Raw genomic sequence first — 18,512 nt, forward strand, 5'->3', positions numbered from 1 at the left:
CCCTCAAATTAGTACAACCCCTTCACAGAGCCATACATTCCGCAAGCACAGCTACTTTCCAATTTCAGCACACTCTACTAAGTAGGTCAGGGGTAGCTCTGATCTTTGGCACCCTGGTCCTGAGGTTTGTTGGTACTGGGTTCAGCCACGTTTCATTAACAGCTTCACACAGCTGTACATTAGCTTTCCTACAGCATGGACATTGACTAAGTTTAATATATATATATATATATATATATATATATATATATATATATATATATGGAGCAGTGCCAGACTATGACTTCATGACAGCCATAGGTAGACAAGACTTGTCCCATGTTAGCCGTGTCTGATGTTATTGTAACGCTGTTGGCAGTAAAACAAATCCCCTGGCTTTTCTTTCAACTGAATGGTCACTTCATAAACTTTTGAGTCTTTTAACCCCAGATATGCATTGGAGCTGGAAAGTCACGACAACGTCATAGTTTTGTTTACTTTCACACAGAGCGGGGTCTTCCTTTCACACATTCCTCTTAGTTCTTCACGTCGACCAATCATTACCTCAAAAAGACAACATTCCCAGCCTCCCGTTAACATTCATCCAGCCACAGGAGACAAATTGACAACGTGCTTCTTTAACTCCTGGGTTCACGCGTTAGTTCAAATAAGCCACAAAAATGTGTTTAACTACAATTTGAGGGTGAAAACAGTTGGGAGATTTGTTTGAGGCTTTAATTGCTAAAGGCACCTGAATACAGACTGAACTATACAGTCTGAGAAAACGAGACAACTCATGAGGGCGGCACACGTCCCCCCCTCCAAGCCACTGGCCTCTTTTGGCCATGGTGGTGGCTAAAGGACGGATGGAGAGGAAAAATGGAGCCATTGACACACTGGCATTCTTCAGCCAGAGTAGAAGCTCAGCGCCAAATGTGTTCAGTGGAGAAGAGAGGTTTGGGGGGGGGGGGGACGACGACAATGTGGACACAGGCACAAAGGAGCACTGTGTAGAGTTCTTATTAAATATTATTTGCAAAGAAATGCATACTTAACAAAAACATAAAACGCAACATGTTCAAAGATTTTACCGAGTTAGAGGAAGTTAGTAAATTGAAATAAATTCATTAGGCTTCAAATCTATAGATTTTACATGACTGGGCAGGGGCGCAGCCATGGGTGGGCATAGGCCCATCCACTGGGGAGCCAGGTCCAACCAATCAGAGAGTTCCTCCCCACAAAAGCACTTTATTACTAACAGAAAAACTCAGCAAACCCCCTCCCCTCTTCAGATGATCCCGCAGGTGAAAAGGCCGGATGTCGAGGTCCTGGGCTGGCGTGGTTACATGTGGTCTGAGGCCGGTTGGACATGCTGCTAAATTCTCTGAAACGATGTTGGAGGCAGCTTATGGTAGAGAAATTAACATAATTATCTGGAAACAGTTCTGTTGAACATTCCTGCAGTCAGCATGCCAATTACACACTCCCTCAAAACCTCAGACATCTGTGGCAGTGTTGTGTGACAAAACTGCACATTTTAGTGGCCTTTTAATTGCCCACAGCACAAGGTGCACCTGTGTAATGATAGTGCTTTTTAATATGCCACACCTGTCAGGTGGATGGATTACCTTGGGCAAAGGAGAAATGCTTCCTAACAGGGATATAAACAAATTTGTGCACAACATTTGAGAGAAACAAGCTTTTTGTGCATATAGAACATTTCTGGGATCTTTTATTTCAGCTCATGAAACCAACACTTTAGTTTTTTATTTCCTATTTTGTTCAGTATAATTTAAGGAAGCACCCCCCCCCCCACCCACCCACCCACGCAGGTCAGTTACACTGGCCAGGTAAAGCATAGGAACGGTTTTAGATTGAGACACATCCTGATCCTTGTTTGTTGTTTGCACATTAAAGGGTCTGAGCAATGCAGAAGGGGCAGTCTAGCTCCAGAATCAAAGTTTTTCTGCCAGGCCAGCTCTGACCGACTGTGGGCAGGGAATTCATGAGTTTCTGAGCTCTGCTTTTCCAGATGTTCTTTATTCTGCAGTTGCCAGACCTTTTCCACTCACCAATGCAGGACTCTGTCTGAAGGCAAATAACCTGTATATTTGGATTAGAATAACCCATCACTGTCACATTAGTTTGCTGATGTGACTGTAGAATGCCAAACAAACATTACTGCAAAAATCAAGTCAGAGGTTAGTAATGGACTTTCAGCTGTAGACTACCAAGTGATCATTGTTTACCAGTGCATCGGAGAATTCAGATCACACAGCATATAGCCTACTGTACGACTAACTACATAAAGTCAATAAGATGTTAAAAGGGCTGGTCTTACCTTCCCCCATTGGGCCCTTATGGAGAGCACTGTGGGACTCCTCTGGCATGGCACTCAGGCCTCAGGACCTGCCAAGACAACATATAAAGTAGGTTCAGTCTCAAGTCAACTCATTGCAGTACGATCAACAATACATAAGCTTTCACATAATAATGCAACTCTGCTGAAGACCGGAAGAGGACAAAACACATGTTCCGCTGCGGTATGGACAATGTTGTGATGTCCTGTTGTATGTCAACTCAATCTAGATTCTGTACAGTATTGAGCTGCATTACCTGCTTATGAACATCTAGCTTCATCACAGCTTTAAACCTCTCCTTCTCCCATTGCTCAGCTTCCCCGGTGAACACATGTACCTTGTATTATTAAAATGTACATGTTACACCATCTTCTGTGCCTACATTCTAGACCATGCTAAAGGAACTCATACATTCCTCACTCCTCTAAGCTTATGCATGAGTGAGGGAAACTTGCTGGATTCTTATCAGCATGAGAAATTCCTCCCATTCCACTGATGACTGCATGGTTAGTCTGCGTTAGCTCGCGCCAGCCACTCTCCGACATATGGGGCTCCATAGGCCTGTGTAGATAGCTCATGTTGTAATCTCAGGACTTATATCAGACCAGTGACATGACAGAGCTACAAGGTCCTAGCTGGGATGAGACATCTGAATTCTGCTGTCGTCTGAAGAGTGTGTGAAGGTAATGGTGAAATCCTGTCAAACAGGCCTTACTGTAACCAAACTACCACAATCCACACAAATTCCATAGCTAGCTACCCTCTTCTATAATAGTTTCCAACTCAAATCCACAAGGGCTTAATTGAATAAAAAGCTGAGGCATCATTTTTCATAGGCTTCACATGTTGACAGGTCGGGGAGTTCAAACAGTGGCCTGCAGTTAGGTTGGCCCTCATCATGCCAGAGTACTTTGGTCTTAATGATGTGTGTCACCTCCAGGCCCACCCTTTCTGCCAGTTTCCCCACATCACTGCTTCTCTCCCTCAAAATTAAATTAACAGTGATGACTGGGCCTGAGAACTCATCTCCTGTGATTCTTAGCGAGCCTCCATCTTTCAAGTTGCATTCTTCACACAGCTAGATCAGAGAGGAAGGAATTCTTCAGGGATTAGTGTCGGGCATTGTTCCCGAGTGCAATCTGTGGCCATTGCTACGAGCTGACAGGCTGGCTTGCTGAGGCCAAGCCCACTGCCACACGAGGTTTGTCAATTAAGTTGCACAGGAACGCTGGGTGAAAACAAGAGCCCTGCTCAACACATTATGATCATTGGTTTAACAGCGAGCATGGCTCCTGCAGCTGTGGAGTTGGTTGTGTATTAACACCATGCCGCCTGGGAACCATGCATCAGAGGCATTTTATTGGTTCTAAAGCATGAAACACAGAATCTCACTGATGATAGATACGCACAGTGGGAGGCTGTTCCTTCTCGGCTAGAACAAAAAAAGCGGTAGCTGCTGAGTGCCGACCAGGTAGCAACGAACCTGACATTTCTACTTGTAGAATCAAAATACTCATTGGCCAATAACTCAACTTTGAGCCAATCAGAGAACAAACCCCCACATAGGGGAGCAATCAGGAGTGACTGAATTTTAATATATTCTGCTATTTTCTATATCCACGGTTAAATGTCATGAGCCAGTTTCATTTTATATGCAATGAAGACTGAGATGGTAGCTAGCTAAGTGCACTGACAATGCGCACAAAACGAAATACTTCAAGTTAGCTAACCACTGTAGTCAGTATTGACAGTCAATTAGATCACAATAGATTAGTTTCCATGAAACAGCTGCCTGTGTTAGCTCTGGAATTAACTAGTTAAGGACGCTAGGCTGTTGTGCTAGCTAGCGAATATGCTAACTTTAGCTAGCTAAACAATTGGTTATAAACTGGCACTGGTAGTGGGGGATTATAGAGAGTGAATTAAATGGTTTGTCATCTTACTAGGTAGTTATCTAGGCATGGCCATCTGGCTAGTATCAACAAGGACTTTCTACAAAATAGCAACATTGGCGCAGCTAGCTAACATTGGAATCGAGACCATAAATTAAGCAACACACAGACCATGCATTGCCAAACAATGCTACTGCCACCTTATGGTTTGGAATATTTTAACAAGGCTGACGAGATTAAGTTCTTTGCTGTGTGAACAGAAAAGTGTGACTGCCAGCAATGTTCAGAGGTGCTAAGTACTATCGACAGGCAAACATGTCAACCCTACTGGGGTGTCTGAACTATAAAAACATGAGTCGAAGAAATATAAATCAATTTACATGCTGTGTTACAGCCAGCTATCAAATTAGGTAACAGGTGCTACATCTAGAAATAATTTCAGTGAATGAAAGGCTGTCATTTTTTTGTTTAAGGTTCCTAAAGCTTCAAGCCTCTTCAAAAAAGACCCTTTGACCAAGTACAGCCAATTGATTTTGAAGTGGAGGACTTCACCAATATTGTTCATGTCTAAGGCAAGACTTTGAACTCCTCCCCCAGTGCACTGAGCAAGTCCACTTCAGACAGATCTGGAACCATGACCTCAGAGCTATACCAGCTGAATGAGCACACTAAATCTCCAGTGGTGGAAAAAGTACCCAAATTGTCATACTTGAGTTAAGGTATCTACACTTTAATAGATATTTATTCAAGTAAAAGTCAGCCAGTAAAATACTACTTGAGTAAAAGTATGTGGCTTTAAGTATACTTAAGTATCAAAAGTAAAATGTTTAAATAACTTAATTCCTTATATTAAGCAAAGCAGATGGCACCATTTTCTTATTTTTAAAATTTACAGATACTCCAACACTTAAAGGTAATTTCCCAAAGATGATGACCACGTGTTCTCTTGATAAGCGCTTGAATTTTACACTTTTCCTGTCCTGCTAAGCATTCAAAATGTAATGAGTACTTTTGGTTGTCAGGGAAAATGTATGGGGGAAAAAAGTACCTCATTTTCTTCAGGAATGTAGTGAAGTAAAAGTTGTCAAATATAAATAGTAAAGTACAGATACCCCAAAAAACTACTTAAGTAGTAATTTACACCACTGCTAATCTCTCAGAACCCTTACTGGTCAATGAGTGACTAGACAAGAAATAAGGGCTCAAAAGGTAGTCCATTAAAATGCCAGATCCACAAAATATTTTAAATAAAAAAAACTAAAATCAGAGAACACACTTGAATGGAAAAATAACGTTTATAAAAGGATATTCTGGAAAGAACAAGGTCAACACAGTAATTTATCACCCCCAACCTACAGATTTACTGCATTTTAAACTTCTATACCTCATTATCCATCATCACATTTGCTGAGTTATGAAAACTGTAAAGTCAGAATCAAAACTTCCTTGAAATCCTTAGGTAACCACTAGCCAGGTTGACAGTTATGTGGAGTTGGCCATTTGTGCTGAAGCCAGCCTTCTTTACACACAAATGGAGAGCATTTGTTCCCACAGCTGATAAGTGTGTTAGCCGCAACCTGAACCTCCCTTCTGGAGATCTGGAGCTTGTTATCTAAGTGGACACAGATGCCACCATGGATAATCTGATGGTGTTTAAGTTAAAGCTGCAATAGATCACTTGGTCTGTAATACCCCTTTCAGCGAAGCAGATGATACCCCTTGTTCCTGTGATCTTATGGGTTTTTCCTGATCCAGACTGCCAGAGTTTAAATTCCAACAGGAACCTTTTTCTAACAAATGACAAAGTTGTTATAGGCAGATGTTGCCATGAGATTATAGACTGTGCTCAGTTGAAGAGAGATTGGGAGATAAGGGGAATTTAAGTTGGGTCATTGTGTCCAATGCCCCACCCTAAACGTACACAAACCATAACAAAAGGCTGACCCCGTCCTCCCTGTACTTCAGACCCAAAGCCTGGAATTCTTGACTGAACGGCTCCTTGGGGAGAGATTTGATTACTATCTGGGGAATATAATTCACCACTGACAGCTCCCAGTGTTACTAGGAAAGTGAAACTTTGAACTAACAGAGGGCAGACTATGGAGGGTAGTAAGACAAGCCCAGACCTCTCCTCTGGGGAGACAAGCCACACTCTGGGAAGATCTCAATTGCATATTCTTCACATCCCCTCACAGTCTTATCAAAACCCATTGGATGAGAAAGCCAGAGGTCCCTCCCCTCTGACCTTCTCCGCCAAAGGGTTTTGAGAAAGAGACTCAGAGAGAGGACGCGAGGAGTAAGCAATTGAGATCTTCCCTCTCTGGAGAGGGTTACACAGAGGAAGTGACATTTAACCAACCAGTGAATTTCCTATTGAGTGCCACAGATAACAATTATATTGCATTTGAACCCTAAGGAATCATTTGGTATGTCTTACTGACTCAGTAGTGCCTGGGGGAGGTTTCCATCAGAGATAACGAAAATGTGAATAACGGCTAAATCGGATGGTGAAATGATTGTACTTTTTGCTACCTCTACATCAAGAGCAATTTCCATGCTGCATATGCATAAGATGTGTGCCTTGTCATTCCCGTCTAGACTCAGCTGCCCAATCATGCAGAGAAGCCTGCTCCCCATTACATGCAACAGCTAACTTGGCAAATGAACTGCTTCCGGGTGCGACATGAATCAAAGAAGCATTAGATAGCGAGCAGGCTAAGAATAGTGTAGTAGAATGTAAGCTGCTCCACCCCACAGTCAGCGAGAGACCACATAACATTCTCTTGTCCCCAAACAGTCTACCCAACAAGACTCAAGGGATTCTGGGAATACTAAACAAGCCTCCGGGATGTCCTCATTCAGACAGGACACGGTCAGGTGTTTATATTCAGAAAGTGAATAATAGAAATCTAATTGAGCTGACTGACGTCCAGGAGGTCTATAGACTGTCAGACAAATATTTTCCAGTGGTAGAGCTGTCCATCTTGTCGACCTCTCTTAGCCATAGACATTAAACCAGTAAATAGTGATAGGAATATGTGGATGATGTCAGCACTATGGAAAAATCCCAATGGTGCATAAAGTCTGAAATATTTCAATTTGAAGCGTGCTATAATTGTAGAATGGCACCATAAAATACTTAGGATCAAGTGTCCCCTTTCTCCACATTACTCCTGCACTATGACCCTGACATAGCCCACAAGAAACAAACAGCCTTTCATTCATTGGAGAACACAATTAACCAGACACTCCACTTCAATTAAACCAGCTCCTTCTAGAATAGCATCTCCGCAACCTCTGACTCACAAGACATTTAACATATGAACTCTTCACTTTGGGCAGCTTTGTAATTAAAATTCAGAGCATGCTGCCGAAATGGGCCGATAAAAGATGTGTCCCTCAACGCCCGTGAAGATCGTGCAATGTGTGGGCACAGCACTTACACATTTTAGTCATTTAGCAGATGCTCTGATCCAGAGCGACTTACATTAGTGCATTCATCTTAAGTTAGCTAGGTGAAACATATCACAATCGTAGAAAGTAGCGACGTGACAAATGGAAGATTCAGATAAAACTATAAGAAAAAAGGATTTGGGTCTCAGTGTGTATTTTTCAGATGCTTAAGCATTGCACCCTTACTGTACCTCAATTCCACCTAACAAATTTGCATTTCACCACTTTCTCAAAGTATTTCCATACAAGACTTCACTGCTATCACTTGCCTTTCTCTGCCATTTTTCCAACTGTTAATGACGATTAAGTAGTGGTGGAGTAGACTTATCCCGTGCCTTTATAGTCTATCTTCTAGTTAGGCTAACATGGCAAAGAATCTGATTTATGATAACTGCAGTGGGATTTAAATTGTGGGAGAATTTTTTTGTTATCCTAGCCGAATTAGCGATCCCAATTTTGTTTAAACGTTTACACCCCCTAGAAGCAAGCACATTTTCCCACATAGTTAAAAAAGGTGATTTAGAATGGTCAATTAAAATACATAGGTGAAAAGTGGCATCTCCTTCATTGGCTATTGACAAGTTATAACCTTACTTCCAGTGCATTCGGAAAGTATTCAGACCTAGACTTTTCCCACATTGTTACGTTATATCCTTATTCTAAAATGCATTCATTTCCCCCCCCACCCCCCCTCAATAATGACAAAGCAAAATAAATGTTTGCTAATAACACAAAAAATAAAATCTAATTTACATAAGTAGTCAAACCCTTTACTCGGTACTCTGTTGAAGCACCTTTGGCAGGAATTACAGCCTTGAGTCTTGGGTATGACGCTAGAAGCTTGGCATACCTGTATTTGAGGAGTTTCTCCCATCCTTCTCAGCGGATCAACTCGAGCTCTGGCAGGGTGGATGGGGAGCGTCACTGCACAGTGGGTTCCCGAGTGTCGCAGCGGTCTACGGCACTGCATCTCATTTCAAGAGGCGTCACTACAGTCTCTGGTTCCAATCCAGGCTGTATCATATCCGGACGTGATTGGGAGTCCCATAGGGCGGCGCACAAGTGGCCCAGTGTTGTCCGGGTTTGGCAGTCATTGTAAATAAGAATTTGTTCTTAACGGACTTGCCGATTTAAATAAAAAATATAAATGTAGGTCTCTCCAGAGATGTTTGATGGGGTTCAAGTCCGGGCTCTGGCTGGGCCACTCAAGGACATTCAGAGACTTGTCCCGAAGTCACTCCTGCATTGTCTGGGCTGTGTGCTGTGTGCTTAGGGTCATTGTCATGTTGGAAGGTGAACTGTTAACCTGCTCAGGACCTCAGACTGGGTCTTCATCAAGGATCTCTGTACTTTTCTCTGTTCACCCTTCCCTCAATCCCGACTAGTCTCCCAGTCCTTGCCACTGAAAAACATCCCTACAGCATGATGCTGCCACCCCCATTCTTACCGTAGGGATGGTTCCAGGTTTCCTCCAGACATGACACTTGGCATTCAGGCCAGAGTTCAATCTTGGTTTCATCAGACCAGAGAATCTTGTTTTTCATGGTCAGAATCGTTTAGGTGCTTATTGGCAAACTCCAAGTGGGCTGTCATGTGCTTTTTACTGAGGTGTGGCTTCCATCTGGCCACTCTACCATAAAGGCCTGATTGGTGGAGTGCTGCAGAGATGGTTGCCCTTCTGGAAGGTTCTTCAATCTCCAGAGGAAATCCAGAGCCCTGTCAGAGTGACCATGGGGTTCTTGTTTGGCCCTTCTCCCCCCGATTGCTCAGTTTGGCCAGACAGACAGCTCTAGGTATAGTCCAAACTTCTCCATTTGAGAATGTTGGAGGCCACTATTCTTGGAGACCTTCAATGCTGAAGAAATGTTGTGGTACCCTATCCCAGATGTGCCTCGACACAATCCTGTTGTCTCAGAGCTCTACGGAGAAATCCATCGACCTCATGGCTTGGTTTTTGTGCCGACATGCACTGTCAACTGTGGGACCTTCTATATAGACTGGTGTGTGCCTTCTCAAATCAAGTCCAATTAATTGAATTAACCACTGGTGTACTCCAATCAAGTTGTAGAAACATCTCAAGGATGATCAATGGACACAGGATGCACCAGAGCTCAATTGAGTCTCATAGCAAAGGGTCTGAATACTTACATAAGGTGTCAGGTTTCTTTTTTTATACATTTGCACACACCCCCAAAAAAAAGAAAGTTTTTGCTTGATCATTTTGGTGTATTGTGTGTAGATTGATTAAATTATAAAAATCTTCAATTTTAGAATAAGGCTGTAACAAAATGTGGGGAAAATGGAATCGGGTCTAAATACTTCCCGAAAGTACTCAATATAGTTTATATGTCAATTTAAGCCAATCCAGTTTGTTTGGCCCCATAGTTACACAACCAACCAACCCAGAATTAGTAGGAATATTTCAGACTCATCTCAAAGTTGCACTACACAAAAATCACACCGCCATTTCCTGGTTGCTAAAACAAATAGGTTAGTCTAATTTCAGTTTGTGACTAGATAAGCTAGTATAGTGTAGATAATCATTGTACCATCTAAACTGCTGTGAAATACACTGAACACAAATATTTTAAAAAAATTGTTTTTTTTGAGTTACAGTTCATAAGGAAAATCAGTCAACTGAAATACATTAGGCCCTAATCTACAGACTTCACATGACTGGGAATACAGATATGCATCACAGATACAAAAACAAAACAAAAAAAATACTAGAAAATTATGACCACCATTTGCCTCATGCAGTGCAACACATCTCCTTCAGCTAGAGTTCATCAGGCTATTGTTTGTGGCCTGTGGAATGTTGTCACACTCTTCAATGGCTGTGCGAAGTTGCCGTCACTTGTCAATCCAGAGCATTCCAAACATGCTCAACGGGTGACATGTATGGTGAGAGTGCAGTTCATGTATGAACTGGGACATTTTCATCTTCCAGGAAGTGTACAGTGTGACATTAAGTTGTGACAAAACTATACATTCTAGATTGGCCTTTTGTCCCCAGCACAAGGTGAACTTGTGTAATCAAATCAAATGTATTTATATAGCCCTTTGTACATCAGCTGATATCTCAAAGTGCTGTACAGAAACCTAGCCTAAAACCCCAAACAGCAAGCAATGCAGGTGTAGAAGCACATGATCATGCGGTTTAATCATCTTCTTGATATGCCACACCTGTCAGGTGGATGGATTATCTTGGCAAAGGAGAAATGTTCACTAACAGGGATGTAAGGTTTATGTGCGTATGGAAATAGTGGCATAATTTATTTCAGCTCATGAAACATGGGACCAATACTTTACAGGTGGCATTTATATTTTTGTTCAGTGTATATTTTCCATAACTTAAAATATTGTTGTTTCAACTGTTTGAAGCTGGTGTACAAACCCGAAAGTAAGACACAAAAGCAGAAACCTGAACGGGAAACATAGAAATAGGGCACATAGAACTTATCTACAGCTTCTTAGACTTGCTTTCAAGTAGAATGATAGGAATGTGAGTTATACTGTAGATCTGTGTAAATTTGGTCAGGTTGCATACTGCCACTAAGCAATCTATTTTTTGTTGTTGACATATTTAGTCTCCCAGGCAACTATCCAGGAAAGGTGATCTCTGCAGCTGTTCAAAGTTCAGTCATAGAATGTTCTTTTTTTAGAACATACATAAATTAGCAGTACCAAAATGTACTCTTAGCAGGGATCTAAGCTTTTAGCCTGACTCAGTGGCGTTAAAGAACTATGACGGTTTTAGATTATAGGTCATTTAATAGTCAGTGCAATCCAGAATCCTTAGGACATCCCTACACTAAACCCCAACATGCTGACCAGACCAGACACGTCTCATGCGCGAGTGTCGCGAAATATATTTAGAAATCCATGTTAATCAACTATTGCACCCACACTGCTCGTGTGCGCCAACGAACATCTGCGATGCCAAGGGCTAAAATAGAACTCCTTTCTATTTGACACAGATCGTGTCTTGTCATACATGTTTTAATGCTTTTCGACCTGTCCCCAAATTATTGTCATTGGTGGTTCAGAGTTTGTTTTGACATTTTAACGTGCTTGTCGTGATCGCGTTTGGTGTAGGGGGACAGAAAAAACGTATGCACGATAGCGCACGCGCGCAGCCGGTTTGGGTTCCGTGTTACACATTTCAACTTCAAAAGGGTAGGGAAGTTCCAAGAATCTCAGATAGCACACCGTTATTTAAGCCCCATGGAATTTGACTAAATCTCCACATGCAACAGCAGGTCCACCTGCCTAGCAATGCAGTAGGCTACCCTGTTGAAGTAGGGGAGCTTAATGGATATTTGACACTGCCATATCATGGACAGGAGCCCTAACTTGAACATGTTAAAGAAATTAAAATCCTAATATACCTATAGGCGACTTTTGTCATTTCAATAGTAAAGGAGCGGTGTGTTTTTTTTATAGCCTAGATAATACAACACACTCTTTTACCTCATCCTGTCAAAACAGGTTGGCATATTTCACGTGTTGTGGTAGATTCTGGGTGAAAAGAGTTTCAGAGCAGTGAGGAACGTCTCGAGACGCAGATTTACCAAATCAATTACGGTTTTGACTGAATCAATTGATAGGCTCTACACCACAACGCGGCATGAACTCTTGAAGAAAAGCAGTGTTGTATCGACCATGCATGCACTTCATGTTGTGTAGGCTTTTCATAAGGAAATTTGAGAGTCGAACCGTCTGATTCACGAATGTTTCCCCGGTTATTAGAGTTCATTACAAACACTTACCAAATGTTTGAGTATGTAGTCGTCTGTCTGTGAACCTCCGAAAGTGTAGGTCTAGTTTTTCTGTAGACTATAATTTCGGTTTTAGTTTTCCATAGATTAACTCACATTGTCAAACACATAAATCCTCCGCACAGCCCAGTTGTCCTCTACTGACTCTACAGCTGAGCCGAACACATATCAAAGTACAGCGAGCAATGGGTCAAAGACCGCCTACTTCCAAAGCACGCAATCTAATCGAGAGTGGTAGAATTTGCTAGCTCAAATTGTCTAATTAAAGTTTGCTTTAAAACAGCAGGCCAATTCTGATTTTTAGTTCACTAATCAGTATTTTGACCAATCAGATTAGCTCTAAAACAAAGATCTAATTGGTCAAAAGACCAATAAGTGTGGGGGGGAAATCAGAAATGTGCTGTTTGTCTGGTTTATACTGCCTCAAATACTGTCTTTATTTACCTCAAAGGGTGAGTGAATAATATCTCTGAATTTTTTCTTTACTGAAATAAATCATTTTTCAGGTCATCACTGGGCATCTGGAAAAATGTCCCAAATTCAAGTTTCTGCCAACCCCCTTTATTCAAATAAACACGAGCAAATATTTAAACTCAGCCCTTATCAGCCCATTGTAAAATGACAAACTTTAGAGCAAATTCAAAAATCTTTCTTCCTCTCAATTGTGTGGATTACACCTGAGGGCCTAGTCAGCCAACATGACAAGTTTATAAACCGTTATCACACACCGTCACAGTCTTACAATCTATTGATGAGGGTCTCCGGCCACTACACTGTCAAAGGTCCCTACAAAGAATGGCAGACAGATAACTGGAGTGAATTAATTGAAGGAACTGTTCACTTGTGGCAAGTAATAAAGGTAGACTACTATGCTCTGTATTCCCCTCAGAAGTCCCATTTTACTGTCAATGGCAGTCACCTCACGTGTCAGAGTTTCTTCTATTGATAAACATCACAGAGGCTGCTGCTGAGCTAACCTTCATGATGATGACTGAGGATGGCCGGTCCTAAAATGGATATCTTGCCAGCAGGGACTGTATTACATGGATAATTATGGGGGAAATGGTTTGGGATGCTCTGGATTGACATGTATGACGGCAACTTCGCACAGCCATTGAATAGGAGTAGGACAACATTCCACAGGCCACAATCAACAGCCTGATCAACTCTATCCGAAAGAGATGTGTCGTGCTGCATGAGGCAATATCAGAAGTCTATGTTTTGCAGTGAAGTGTCAAAGAGTAATTTTATTCCATTGTGGCTGAGCAGTAGTCAATGTAAAGTCAATATTTCCATCTGCTGGTAATGGTTGGGTAATGCATGGGAATAACAATATGCTGTAATGCAGGGCTCTCCAACCCTGTACTTGGAGAGCTACCCTCCTGTAGGCTTTTGGTCCAAACCCAGTTGTAATTTACCCGATTCAGCTTATCAACCAGCTAATTATTAGTGTGCTAGATTAGAGTTGAAATGAAAACCTACAGGACGATAGCTCTCCAGGAACAGGGTTAGAGAGCACTGCAAGCAGGGTTGCAGAGGGAGGGTATACAGTGGGCATCACATCATATATATTTACCCCCCCCCCCTTGGATTTCTTCACATTTTATTGTTACAAAGTGGGATTAAAATGGATTTCCCATTTTTTCATCTACACAAAATACTATGTCAAAGTGGAATTTTTTGAGGAACATTTCTTACAAAATAATAAAACATGAAACATTAATACCTAGATTTTAAAAGTATTTCTCCCCCTGAGTTAAAACATGTTAGAACTACCTTTGGAAGAAATTACAGCTGTGAGGCTTCCTGGATTAGTCTATAAGAGCTTTGTACACCTGGATTGTGCAATATTTCTTCAAGCTCTGTCAAGGTGTTGGGTGTCCTAGCTAGATAGCAAATGTCAAGTTTTGACATAAAAAAAAATCTAACTGTAATTCAGCAACTCTAGAACATTCACTGCCTTCTTGGTGAGCAACTTCAGTGTAGATTTGGCCTTGTGTTGTAGGTTATTGTTCTGCTGAATGGTTAATTCCTTTCCCAGTGTCTGGTGTAAAGCAGACTGAAGCAGGTTTTCCTCTAGGATTTTGCCTGTGCTTAGCTCCATCCTGTTTATTTTTATCCTGAAAAACTCCCGTCTTTGCAGATGTCCAGCATACCCATAATATAATGCAGCCACCACCATGCTTGAAAAGGCAGTTACTCACTGAGGTGTTGTGTTGGATTTGTCCCAAACAGAAGGCTTTGCATTTAGGCCAAAAAGTGTATTCCTTTGCGGTATAACTTTAGTGCCTTGTTGCATACAGGATTCATGTTGTGGAATATTTTTACTCTGTCATTTAGGTCATTACTGTGGAGTAACTGCAATGATGTTGATCCAACCTCAGTTTTCTCCCTTCACAGCCATTGAGCTCTGTAGCTGTTTTAAAATCGAGTGGCTAATTTGCCCTTTCCTTCCGTTCTGCTAGCTAACGTTCAATCGCTGGAAAATAAATGGGACGAACTGAAAGCACGTATATCCAAACCAAAGGGACATTAAAAACTGTAATATCTTATGTTTCACCGAGTCATGGCTGAACGACGACATTAAGAATATACAGATGTCGGGTTATACACTATATCGGCAGGACAGAACAGCAGCCTCTGGTAAGACACGGGCGGGGGGGGGCGATTCATAGTTGTAAACAATAGCTGGTGCACGATATCGAAGGAAGTCTCAAGGTTTTGCTCACCTGAGGTAGAGCATCTCATGATAAGCTGTAGACCACACTATATACCACACTAGTTTTCATCTGTATTTTTCATAGCTGTCTACATAGCACCACAGACCGAGGCTTGCACTAAAACCACACTCAATGAGCTGTATTCCTCCATAAGCAAACAGGAAAACGCTCATCCAGAGGCAGCGCTCCTTGTGGCTGGGGACTTTAATGCAGGGAAACTTAAATCAGTTTTACCTCATTTCTATCAGCATGTTAAATGTGCAACCAGGGGGAAAAAAACTCTAGACCAACTTTACTCCACACACAGCTCTCCCTCGCCCTCCATTTGGCAAATCTGACCATAATTCTATCCTCCTGATTCCTGCGTACAAGCTAAAATTAAAGCAGAAAGCACCAGTGACTCGGTCTATGAAAAAAGTGGTCAGATGAAGCAGATGCTGAACCACAGGACTTTTTTGCTAGCACAGGAATTCATCCGATGACATTGAGGAGCACACCACATTAGTCACTGGCTTTATCAATAAGTGCATCGAGGACGTCGTCCCTACAGTGACTGTACGTACATTCCCCAACCAGAAGCCATGGATTACAGGCAACATTCGCACTGAGCTAAAGGGTAGAGCAGCCACGTTCAAAAAGCGTGACTCAAACCCGGAAGACTATAAGAAATCCTGCTATGCCCTACGACGAACCGTCAAACAGGAAAAGCGTTAATACAGGACTAAGATCGAATCGTACTACACCGGCTCCAATGCTAGTCAGTTTTGGCAGGGTTTGCAAACTATTACAGACTACAAAAGTGAAGTACAGCTGAGAGCTCCCCAGTGACATCAGCCTACCAGACGAGGTAAATAACCTCTATGCTCGCTTTGAGGCAAGTAACACTGAAACATGCATGAGAGCATCAGCTGTTCCGGATGACTGTGTGATCATGCTCTCCGCAGCCTGTGAGTAAGACCTTTAAATAGGTCAACATTCACAAGGCCACAGGGCCAGATGGATTACCAGGATGTGTACTCCGAGCATGCGCTAACCAACTGGCAAGTGTCTTCACTGACATTTTCAAACTCCCCCTGTCTGAGTCTGTAATACCAACATATTTCAAGCAGACCACCATAGTCCCTGTACCCAAGAACGCAAAGGCAACCTGCCTAAATTACTACAGACCCGTAGCACTCACGTCCGTAGCCATGAAGTGCTTTGAAAGGCTGGTAATGGCTCACATCAACACCATTATCCCAGAAACCCTAGACCCACTCCAATTTGCATACCGCCCAAACAGATTCACAGATGATGCAATCTCTATTGCACTCCACACTGCCCCTTCCCACCTGGACAAAAAGAACACCTATGTGAGAATGCTGTTCATTGACTACAGCTCAGCGTTCAAAACCATAGTACCCTCAAAGCTCATCACTGAGCTAAGGACCCTGGGACTAAACACCTCCCTCTGCAACTGGATCCTGGACTTCCTGACGGTCCGCCCCCAGGTGGTAAGGGTAGGTAACACCACCTCCGCCATGCTGATCCTCAACACGGGGGCCCCTCAGGGGTGCGTGCTCAGTCCCCTCCTGTACTCCCTGTTCACCCACGACTGCATGGCCAGGCACGACTCCAACACTATCATTAAGTTTGCTGACGATACAACAGTGGTAGGCCTGATCACCGACAACGACGAGACAGCCTATAGGGAGGAGGTCAGAGACCTGGCCGGGTGGTGCCAGAATAACAACCTATCCCTCAATGTAACCAAGACTAAGGAGATAATTATGGACTACAGGAAAGGAGCACCGAGCACGTCCCCGTTCTCATTGACGGGGCTGTAGTGGAGCAGGTTGAGAGCTTCAAATTCCTTGGTGTCCACATCAACAACAAACTAGATTGGTCCAAACACACCAAAACAGTCGTGAAGAGGGCACGACAAAGCCTATTCCCCCTCAGGAAACTAAAAAGATTTGGCATGGGTCCTGAGATCCTCAAAAGGTTTTACAGCTGCAACATCGAGAGCATCCTGACTGGTTGCATCACTGCCTGGTGTGTCAATTGCTCGGCCTCTGACTGCAAGGCACTTCAGAGGGTAGTGTGTACGGCCCAGTACATCACTGGTGCAAAGCTTCCTGCAATCCAGGACCTCTACACCAGGCGGTATCAGAGGAAGGCCCTAAAAATTGTCAAAGACCCCAGTTATAGACTGTTCTCTCAAATACCACATGGCAAGCGGTACCGGAGTGCCAAGTCTTGGGCAAAAAGGCTTCTCAACAGTTTCTACCCCCAAGCCATAAGACCCCCCCAACCCCTCTTTTACGCTGCTGCTACTCTGTCTTATATGCATAGTCACTTTAACTATACATTCATGTACATACTACCTCAATTGGCCCGACCAACCAGTGCTCCCGCACATTGGCTAACCGGGCTATCTGCATTGTGTCCCACCACCCCCTTTTTACACTTCTGCTACTCTCTGTTCATCATATACTGTATGCAGTCACTTTAACGATACCTACATGTACATACTACCTCAATAAGCCTGACAAACAGGTGTCTGTATATAGCCTTGCTACTCTTTTTTCAAATGTCTTTCTACTGTTTTATTTATTTACTTACCTACACACACACCTTTTTTTGGCACCATTGGTTAGAGCCTGTAAGTAAGCATTTCACTGAAAGGTTTACACCTGTTGTATTCGGCGCACGTGACAAATAAACTTTGATTTGGGTTGCATCACTGCCTGTATGGCAACTGCCTGGCCTCCAACTGCAAGGAAAATCAAATTGTATTAGTCACATGCGCCGAATACAACTGGTGTAGACCTTACAGTGAAATGCTTACTTATGAGCCCCTAACCGACAGAGGGTAGTGCGTAAGGCCCAGTACATCACCGGGGCCAACCTTCCTGCCATCCAGGACCTCTATACCAGGTGGTGTCAGAGGAAGGCCCTAAAAATTGTCAAGGACTCCAGCCATCGTAGTCAGACTTTTCTCTCTGCTACCGCATGGCAAGCGGTACCGGAGCACCAAGTCTAGGTCCAAGAGGCATGTCTAAACAGTTCTACCCCCAAGCCATAAGACTCCTGAACAGCTAATCAAATGGCTACCCCCCCCCCCCCCCCCCCCACTTACACTGCTGCTACTCTCTGTCATCTATACATAGCCACTTTAATAACTCCACCTACATGTACATCATTACCTCAATTACCTTGACACCAGTGCCCCTGCACATTAACTCTGTACCAGTACCCCTGTATATAGCCCCGCTATTGTTATTTACTGCTGCTCTTTAATTATTTGTTATTACTGGTATTTTCTTAAAACTGCATTGTTGGTTA

The 18,512-nt window shown here is 42.8% G+C and overlaps 1 protein-coding gene across 2 annotated transcripts in view; it reads right to left on the reverse strand.

Annotated features, from left to right (window-relative positions):
• Positions 1-12,699, reverse strand: part of LOC109894545 (pleckstrin homology domain-containing family G member 3) — a 55,643-nt gene extending 42,944 nt beyond the window's left edge. For both annotated transcript variants that reach the window (XM_020488114.2, XM_020488113.2), the window contains exons 1-2: positions 12,457-12,699; positions 2,321-2,388 (exon numbers count right to left, since the gene is read on the reverse strand). In XM_020488114.2, coding sequence (XP_020343703.1) covers positions 2,321-2,369 — 49 coding nt within the window. In that variant the 5' untranslated portion in view covers positions 2,370-2,388; positions 12,457-12,699. The remainder of the gene's footprint in view (positions 1-2,320; positions 2,389-12,456) is intronic.
• Positions 12,700-18,512: the final 5,813 nt, after the last annotated feature.

This window comes from Oncorhynchus kisutch, linkage group LG7, assembly GCF_002021735.2.
Source record: "Oncorhynchus kisutch isolate 150728-3 linkage group LG7, Okis_V2, whole genome shotgun sequence".
Classification (NCBI taxonomy): Eukaryota; Metazoa; Chordata; class Actinopteri; order Salmoniformes; family Salmonidae; genus Oncorhynchus; species Oncorhynchus kisutch.